Source organism: Aulonocara stuartgranti, assembly GCF_965226115.1.
Source record: "Aulonocara stuartgranti genome assembly, chromosome: 16".
In the NCBI taxonomy this organism is placed as follows: Eukaryota; Metazoa; Chordata; class Actinopteri; order Cichliformes; family Cichlidae; genus Aulonocara; species Aulonocara stuartgranti.
This window is the reverse complement of record NC_138952.1, coordinates 11,337,112-11,347,014: the sequence shown is the minus strand read 5'-3', so window position 1 is coordinate 11,347,014 and position 9,903 is coordinate 11,337,112. Positions and strand designations below refer to the sequence as shown.

The 9,903-nt window shown below is 40.5% G+C and overlaps 1 protein-coding gene across 2 annotated transcripts in view; it reads left to right on the top strand.

Moving 5' to 3' along the window:
* The first annotated feature begins 1,675 nt into the window (after window positions 1-1,675).
* lims2 (LIM and senescent cell antigen-like domains 2) overlaps window positions 1,676-9,903 on the top strand; it is a 35,297-nt gene continuing 27,069 nt past the window's right edge. The window contains exon 1 of one of the 2 annotated variants that reach the window (XM_082508634.1): window positions 1,676-1,924. In XM_082508634.1, coding sequence (XP_082364760.1) covers window positions 1,896-1,924 — 29 coding nt within the window. In that variant the 5' untranslated portion in view covers window positions 1,676-1,895. Of the gene's footprint in view, window positions 1,925-6,374; window positions 6,459-9,903 lie in introns of those variants that run through there. The other variant, XM_082508636.1, reaches the window with a different exon arrangement.

The window sequence follows — 9,903 nt, the reverse complement described above, 5'->3', positions numbered from 1 at the left end:
GTCCTTTATTTATAATTGATTTTTGAAGTGCAGCATTGCATCTACAGCTTCTAATCAGCAGCCAGATGTTTTACATTTTTCTTTCTTTCTTTCTTTTTTTTTGAGGACATGCATGTGGTGAGGAAGCACTTTTATGGGCATGTTTTGCACATTAAATCAAAAAGAGCAGATAACTACAAGATGAACCTTAATTTACATCATTAATAATCCTCCTGTTTTTGGTGTTACTGCTGGGCATCTGAACAGATGCAGTAGCCAGCCTATGTGCTGCTCTGAAAGTCCTTCATCCCTCTGGAAGGAGGGAGCAGGGTCTAGGGGTTTCCCTTTTAAGGAAAAAAAATGGTGGGTGCATTATCATGACGCAATCGGGAGAGGAAATGACAAACTCCTGCATCTTTTACTGTAAGTAATGTAAACATGCTGTTAGCCCCGTCTCCCTGCCTGCTACTGTTATGTGATGGATTCTGTGATGTTTTTTCAGGGCTCCCACCCGCCATGTTGAACTGTAGTTACAGTCCTCCCAGTGGTGGCAAACTGAAAGTCAGATTTTCCATCAATGCTGACCAGATGTGTAGATACAGCCCAGCGTAAAGCTGAAGCGGATGTAAAAGCGGCTCTCGGAATCCGTCTCATTTATATTATAGTGAGATAATGAGCGCAGAGAACCTACTGAGTTTACTGGGTGGTTTTAGGTGCATCCTGCCAACAAAACCTGAAAAAAAAACAAAGTCACTTGGACCGCGTGCAACAATGCACGAGCCTCTGGTCTCCAAAATAAAAGCACTTGATTTGATAACGCTGCGTTTCTGTTCTTCCCAAACGTGTTTGGACTCTGTTTTATTGCCTCACTAATGTAAAAAAAAAAAGATAAAATAAAATTAGGGGGAAAGGCAGACAATTGAAATTTTTTGCTTTCTAACAGTTTTGAAATCACAAAGTAGCGAAAGAAAGGAAAATGAATTACAGTATCATCCGTTTTTCTTTGTTTTGTTGTTTTTGTGTTTTTTTTTTTCTTTAAGCAAAGAGCAACAAGTATAAAATCTTTTGGAGTGACCAACAAGCTCTTTGCATCATACACTTAAGAAAAAAAAACAAAAAAAAAAAACACACTGACTCTGAAAAATTATTTTTTTAAAAACCAAAAGGTAACTCAAAATTATTAACTTAGATCTCGTCTTAATAACCCAATTAATCCAAGTCATTTTCTCAGTTTTGAGTTATTATTGTGATTTATTGACTTAGGTCGGGGATGGGGACCAATGTCAATATATATTTGCAAAAAGGCACATGAATAAAATCTTTAAATTCCATAAATTTCTTAAACATTTTAGCACCAATACTAAATAAAAAAATGTTTAAAAATGTTTTCATTCATTCATTCATTGATATTTTTTCCTGTATATTTTATATTAATGTGCATTAAACTTTGTATAGTAAATGCGAGGCAAACAGAATGCAGTACAAACACACACAAACACATACAGGTTAAAGGTATAAAGGAAAATTGTTTCCTACTGTATTTTAAGGCAGTTTTCCTGACTCCTCATTAGCTTAAATGGAAACTAAATTTGTGTTAATAGTCTCGTGCGATATCGTGGGAGACCCACGTAAGATGATGTGTTGCTCGAGTTTGTGCAAAAAGGGAGGAATTTATTCTTTTTAAACCGACTTTTAGGGTCCTGTTTGAATCTTGCAAGCCTGCTGTTTTACACTGAAAGGTCCCACCTGGAAGTGGCTCATTCACTAGAGTGAGATCGGCCGGACTGAGGCGAGGCCCCTTCTCGCCATTCTACTCCGCTGTGCGAAAACCAACGTTACATCCCGGACTGCACAACATCTGGACAGCTGCAACAGTGATCGGGTGACGCACATCTGGTGGGAGAGAAGGCACAGTGATGCTCGGCATTACAGAAATGACAAACGGGTGAGCGATTTGTTAAAAAGTTTTATTTTTTCTAAAAAGAGAGAAATTGGTCTGAAAAGTTGACAGTCCGCTATCCTCTGTTCTTTTGTGGAGTGAAAAACTGCAGTTTAGTCATTTATAAGTCATCCAAGGCGGTTGGACCTTTTTAAATACACAATATACTCCAGAGGCAATTCTCTAAAATAGACGTAATAGTAAAGATAATTAGTAACACAGTCATATTTATTGTATTGCATCTTTAGAACAACTTAAGCTCCTCTTTAGCGCCTCCTACCTAGTTACTTTCACTGTGGAAAAGGGTAACGTAGTTTTTATAACATATGATTAGAAGTAAAACACGTCCAGCTATCACATGGAAAATGATACGTAATCAGAAGTGGGTTTGGTTTAAGAAACCTCTGTTTAAATAGCTGTTTAATCTGTTTGGTCTGTTGCTCTGTGTGGCCAACGACATGGTCTGGAGGTTTGAAAATGATGTTACCTTATGTTTGAATATTTTTAATAATTGCAACAAATTTTCTAAAGAGCACTACTGTTTTTTTAACGACTTTAATTTTTCAATTTTATCCAAGTTTTGCACTGTTAAAGATGTAGTGTTTATATGACGGTGCAGAATTTAGGCCACAAAATCTGGAGTTTTTAGCCTTGCACCAAATGAAAATCTCCAAGCCTGATTTTTAACAAGCTTTTATTTGAAAATTTGGGTTTATATTTAATACATTTTTGTTGACCTGGTACTCATGTGTGCAAGTCATTGATGCATGCCCTTCTCACACAGAAAACAGACCTGTGGGTTTTTCCAAAAGCACAAAACCTTGAGAATATTTTTCTCTAAAGGAAGGCAATATATATTTTTGTGGATGTTTTCTTTCTTTCTTTTTAAAAAAACAACAACAAAAAAACGGAGGAGGATGTTCCTCTTCTCTGTGACCTCCACCCTGCCCTGGAATGTTCATATAAAGAAACTGGACAGTACTGCTTTCTAAATCACTTCCTGGCTAAACAGTCCCTGTGGGACTGCTGTTCAGAGCAGTAGTTTCTCCAAACAGCATGAATGCTTCTGCAGAATTAATTATGGGTTAGGATGAATATGGCTTTTATAAAGCACTAAAAGCTCTAAGATGACTAGCCCTTCTAAAAGCCTGAGGATTGCTGCATTCCCATTGCATTACATTTTTTATCTGATCCCACATTCTGTTGATACAACCAGAGCTTAGACCAGCGTCTCGGTCTCCAGTGTGGACTTGTCCTTGTTTGGAAGCAGTCAAGTTGTGTGATGGTGGATTTAACTGTGTGGGCGATTATTCATACTGTGCTCAATCACTCTGAAATGCAGGAGTTATTTAAACAATTCAGGTTTTAAAAGAAGAAACATAAGTTTGTTTGTTTTTTCCTCCGACACAGTTCCTTCTCATATATTTGATGATTAATTGTTGGAAAAATCTCCATGCACCATTAAGTAATTTATTGAGTCAGCTTTCTCTAATTGTCTACACTGTTGCCTCACAGTGAGAACCTACCTCTTACTGCTCATTAAAAAGTATTTATAGTCATGGGAAAAAACCAAGTACACCCCATGTTTCAGTAGCTTGTAGAGCCACATTTAGCAGCAATAAGTCAAATGAATTGCTCTCTGTATGACTTTATCTGTCTGTCAGATCATTGTGGAGGAATTTGGCGTTGCTTCAGTTCATTGAGGTTCACGGGCATTTGTTTATGCACAGCTCACTTAAGGTCCCACCACAGGATTTCAACGCCTGGACTGTTGCAGCATGAAGATTCATTTCTTTTTTGGCCATTCTGTCATGGATTCGCTGCTGTGCTCAGGATTCCAGTTTTAGCTGTTGGACAGATGGCCTCACATTTGACTCTAGAATACTTTGGTTTACAGAGGAGTTCTTGGTCGACCCAGGTGCCAGATCACACACCCTTCCCTTCACACTATGCACGACAGTTGGTATGAGGTGTTTGGATTTTGCCAAAGGTGGAGCTGTGCATTATTGTCAAACGTCTTAACTTTGGATTCATGTCTTCCAGAAATCTTGTGGTTTGTGCAGATGCAGCGTTGCAAACCTAAGTTCGTGCCGCCACATTTTGTTTTGTTTGTTTTTCAGAGAGAGGAGGCTTTCTCCTGGAAACCCTTCCTAACAACACATACTTATTCATTCTTTAAATGAGGCCTGTAAAGTCTGAAGTGTAGCTCGGGGGGGGGGGGGGGGGGGGGGGGGGTTGCAGTTTGTCTGAGCATTGTGCATTCTGGCATTGGGGTGAATTTGCTGGGACGTTCTTTCCTGGTAAGATTGTAGCATTGCCTTAACACACACCCGAATCCTCCAGAACAGCAAACTGACAAAATTTAAATGGAGCTTTTCTACTCAACTTGAGGACTGAAAACATGCCTCATCCATACAACTAATTTTTTTCTACAACTGATTGCTTTCTGTTTAACATTCACACTCCAATGGATGCACCGGAGAGCAGCTTGGGGTTCAGTATGTTGCCTGAGGATGCTTTGGCGCAGACAGGGATCAAACCACCAACCTCCAGATTACTACACCTGCTCTACCTGAGCTATGGCCACCCACTGATGACAAGAAAACAACATAGTGTTAAAAGTGTCTGGACTGCTGTTTTTGATAAATAAAGTCCAAATAAAAAGAAGATGACTTTGTAACTGATGCAGCAGTTAGCCTCAATCACAGTAATTAATCAAGGTAACGTCGCCACAGCAAGAGTTTTTTCTTGGCTAATGACTAATTGCTACTAAAACATTAAAGGCAATGAGGTTGTGTTATTTTATCTAACAGAAGTCTTTGCATTTTCCTGTTGCTTTTTTAAATTATTATAAATGAGCAAAAATGTATATCACCCCCCCCCCCCCCCCCCCCAAAAAAAAAAAAAAAAAACTGATAAAAAAAAAACAATTGTTTTGTTGTTTTTTTCCTTTTGGGGGCGCCAAAGTTCTTTCCTACAGGTAGAAACCATTCACGCCACAGTGCTGCTCTAAAGCACTATGGTTCCTCTTTGTAAGTACGCTGAAGGATTGTCTGCGGCTTTTATGAAACCCTGTTGATGTTTTTAGCCTTTGGTTTGCAACTAATTAAAGTGTTTGACAGGAAAAAGCACAGACTTCTGCCTTTAACTCTTTCCCTCATGAAGATCTGCAGAGGCAGAGACCACTCTCACTAACATCTGATGTACACTCAGTCATTTTGTTCTATAAGCAGGCCTGAAATTGGACAGAAGCTGCTCAGTTCAGAAGAGTGCTTGAAAGGTTACTCCTAGAAGGCTTTTAAGAGGTAAAGGGTTAATAAATGCTCCGCTCATGCCTGCTGTCATGTGCAGTCACCTCTCAAAGGCTCATTCAGAGCAAGAAAAACTCTTCTGTTAGTCAGCTGGGAGCCTGACCGATGCATGGGGAAGTATGGACCAACAGGATGTGTAATGATCGTACAGTAATTACAGAAGTTCCTCAGTGTTTGTGTGTGGAAAAGATGGCCTTTAAATCGGGTGAGGCAGATGTAGCTATTATTAATCCTGCAGACAGAAGAAGAAGTAGCTACTTTTGGCTGCTTTGTTGTTTATAGCCCACATGTTTGATTTGGCAGGTTTTTTTTCTCATCCTGACACATCCCCAAAGGGATCTGTGTTTCCTCCTGGGATCAAACCGGGAATCTTTTGCTGCAATTGACTGCGAGCTAAAGATTCCCTACACGCCGTGCATGACTTGAGTTCCTCCTCCTTGATTATTTGTATCAAGATTAGCTTGTAATATGTTGTACTGAACATCAGGACTTTTAAAAATTATTATTTTAATGTGATATGCATTTTTGAAGATGTGAGAAAAAAATTTTTTTCTCTCTCTCTGTATCCTGTGATAATGGTAGTGAATCTTTCCAAAGAATTTATGTATCCAGAGAGTTAATCTAAGTTGAATCAGGGAACTGAAAAACTGAACCAATCATATTGTTGGTAGAGATAAATGGGCGCTTGGTTATTTCAGCAGGGAGATATTTAGCAATCTCTTTTGTCTCATCACAGTGAAACAGCCTGTTGTTAGACATATGAAGGCACACCCATCACTATGATGAATCCCTCACACACACACAATATAACATGAGCTCAGCCTGTGGTTTACCCTCTTGATTAAAACTGAGAGAAACACCAAATTTCGCAGCTCTGTGAGAATTACTTTATTATCAACGCTTCTTCATCAACGGCTCCTCGCGCCACTTCGTTCCTCCATTTTCCCCTTTTTCCATGTGACCTTTTATCTGTCCTCCTCACACCCTGCCTTTATCCTGGCAAACATTCTGCGAGCCAGTGGCCTGAACAACGCCCCCCCCCCCATCACTCTCAAACACACACAGTGCTAACATGTAGACACAAGTGACCACAAACACACACAGCTGTGAACAGGAAGTGATGTGGCCGCGTTGACTGAGATAACGGTTGTTAGAGTGTTTGCAGTTATAGCAAAGGGGACTTTGCACCAACGGCCGAAATATTCTAGCTGCAGTCTGACAAAATATTGGTAAGATGTTTGGTTTTTTTACATTTCATTATCACTTTTTGTGATTTTAGCAGCTGCGAGGCTTTACTACGTGCACAAGTGAAAGACATGTCAGGGTGTTCGTCTGTTTTAGTTGTCTGTGCTTCCTCATGCAGGTGTCAATCCTGGCAAGAATCAATTTATTATTTTAATTTAACATTATATAGTGTACCTATTTGACCACCTTCAGAAATGACCTAATATTGACATGATTGCATCACACAGTTGTTGCAGATTTGTCAGCTGCACAATCTCCTGTCTTCCACCACATCTCAAAGGTGCGTTATTGGTTTGAAATTTGGTGACTGTGGAGTACAATGAACATATTGTTAGGTGGCCAAAAAAAACCAGGTTGAGATGTTTGGGCTTTGTGGCTTGGCTGGAAACAGGAAACAGAAAATGAGTACACTGTGGTCATAAAGGGATGGACATGGTCAGCAACAATACTCAGGTAGGCTGTGGCACTTAAATGTTGCACAGTTGATACTTAAGGGCCTGAAGTCTTTGCCTTCTTCTGCTGCTGCTTTTTTGGGGTCGGCACAGCAGATCATCTGCCTCCATCTCATCCTAACCCTGTCATCCTCTGTCACGTCTATGCGTGCATGTCCTCCTTTACTACAGCCACAAATCTCCTCTTGATCCTCCTGTTGTATTGCAGCTTTATCTTTAACATCTTTTGTCCAGTATATCCACCATCCTTCCTCTGCACATGTCCAAACCATCTTAGTCTTGCGTCTCCCACTATGTCGCTAAAACCCTCAACCTGAGCTGTCCCTCTGATGTACCTTCTGGTTACACATAATGAAAATCTTTACCTCTGCCTCTGATCTTTTTTTCACTGCCACGCCCTGCAAACCATCATTTCATATTTCATAGAAGGGTTCACTGCCATCTTGTACACCTTCTCTTTCACTCTTGCTCCCATCCTTTTCTCACAAATCAGCCCTGACACTCATCTCCACCCAATCCTCCTTACCTGCACTCTCTCCTCCATCTCTCTTGTGCAGTCCGTTGCTTTGGTTGGATGACCCCAGGTATTAAAATTCATCTACCCTCAACCTGTATCCCTCTCATTCACACACATTTATTCTGTTTCTTCTACTGACTTTCATTCCTCTTTTCTGCAGAGAAAAGCTGTAATTCCACTGTCAGCTTATTGTTGTATAACATATTAATCATCATTGTGATGAAGTTTGTTTTCTGGCATGAACGTAAACCACACATAGGCACGCAGAGCTGGCATGCAACACCTTAAATTAAACGAGAAGCAGCATTGTGCTACTGTTAGCACTGTTTCTTAATCCCACTGTGATGGGTTTCATCTCTTACCTGCAGTGGTGCATGTCACACAAACCGAATATGAAAAGCGTAGGATTGAAGTCAGTAAGAGTAGCTGTAATATCAGCAACGGCCACACAGTGGCAGTGTGTTCATGGTGGAAGGCTTGTTGGGCTTGTGGGAAACGTCTGCTCAGCTTGTGTGTATGTGTGGTGATGACGATGAGTCAGTCTTAACTCAACATATCCCCTTAAATTCCAAATTGCACAAATGTCATTGCACAACATCACTTTTCCTCTTTTCGAAATACAGCTGGCACGCTTTTATTCGTTCCGAGGAAACTTTTAGAAACTGGCTGAAGCATGTGAAGAGTGGGGAAGAAAGAGAACGGTCTGGGATTCATCATGAGTGTTATGGCATACTGAGACATGTCAGCCGGAGCTGCTGTGACCCTGTTCCAGCTGCTCCAGGATGTGAAGCTGACATTAAATTTCAAAATTCACACTCTGTGCATGAGTGTGTGTGTGTGAGAGCAAGTGTTTGTTAAGGCTACGTGGAATGCTGAACAGGTCAAGGCAGGCTGTTGAAGGTGAATCTGCGGGGTGGAAATGTTGCGTGTAGTTGTCTGTACATACATGATTTTTGTCAGCCGTCAAACAGCTTTCAAACCTGAGCTGTACCTTTGCATCTCTAATGGTCATTTTATTTAATAAAAAGAACTCCTAAGAAAGCAATCAGAATTAACTCATGAGAAGTAGTAGGTTGTTCTATAACCAGCACCTTTATAGCTGAGCTGTTAACTTTCTACAAAATGTGCTAATAAACAATAATATAATAAATGAAATAATTGTTTCAAAGGTGTTTTGACACCTCTCCTCGACCTGTGGTTGCGTTGTGCAGATGTTAACACCAAACCAGCTGCACCAGGACACTTTTAGAGGAGATGAAGTTAAATGAATGAGTCACATGAACTCCAAAGTGGTTCATGTATGGTGACACCATGATCCAACCCAGCTACCTGTTGTGCTCTGCAAGTTTGAACTAAACACCTTCCTGTTGTAGCCAGGTATGCTTTCTGGCATGCAGCGGAGTACCGCAGATGTTTAGAGTACACAAACTCTAGGAACTAGCCATAAAATGAGTAAAACTGCCCAGACAAAGATGAATGCTGGTCGGTTCTCTGTCTTATCTACTAGTTCAGAACACAGCACCTTCTTCAAGCCCAGCAGACTGAGTAGGCATGTGCAAGAGTAGCTGCAGATACATAAATAGATCCTTTTAAAATCCTCCAATGAAATAAGAGAACGTAACCTTATATTTGTTTTGTGGGCAGTAAAATATTTAAATTAGGTTTATTTAAATTTAGGCGCAGGGCAGAGGTAAACAGGCCATCTGTGCAGTATAGTCTTCTTTTAGCTAAACACAACCTTCCTGCCTTTTTATACAAGATGTAACGTGAGGGACAAAAGACTCGCCTGTGGCAAAGCGCAGCAGGATCAGGGGGCTTCAAGGCCGACAAAGAAATATGCATCTGATCGCTATACTGCACTTTAGCACATATAAGCACGCAGAGCAAGAAGTCGCGCACCCTTCGACTTTATATCTCAGGAAATGCTCTGTGTGAGGGAGCTTCCTTGACAGAGCGTGCATATAGTCAGTTGATGGCTGTGAATGCTGTTTACCGAACCCCGTCCCTTCTCTGATGACATCACAGCTTCATGTTTTGAGAGGTTTGCGCCTGAATATCTGTTGTGGTTTGTGTTCGCTGTAGATTAGCCCTTCCCACATAAGCGCTCCCACATAGTGCTGTGATGAATTATTCATAGAGTGACGTTTTGCTTTTTCTCAATAGTTTGTTGTTTGTTGCTGGGAAATAATTTCAGTTTACAAAAGCTGTGAAAATAGTATCCGTGCCGACCCGTGTACCCGTGATCAGATATCAGCGCTGGTCCTTAGTGCGTTCCAAAGTACAAGAAGTTTGAAGTTTGGCTTTATATTCCTGTCATCGATCATAATAAAGTTTCTTTATGAACAAACAAGACATCTACAAATACTTATTGGCAATATTGACATTTTTTTACTTTAAAGCTCCAACATGAATGCCTTCTTAAGGATTATGCAGAAGGCACTCACACTCTGTATGAGTGTA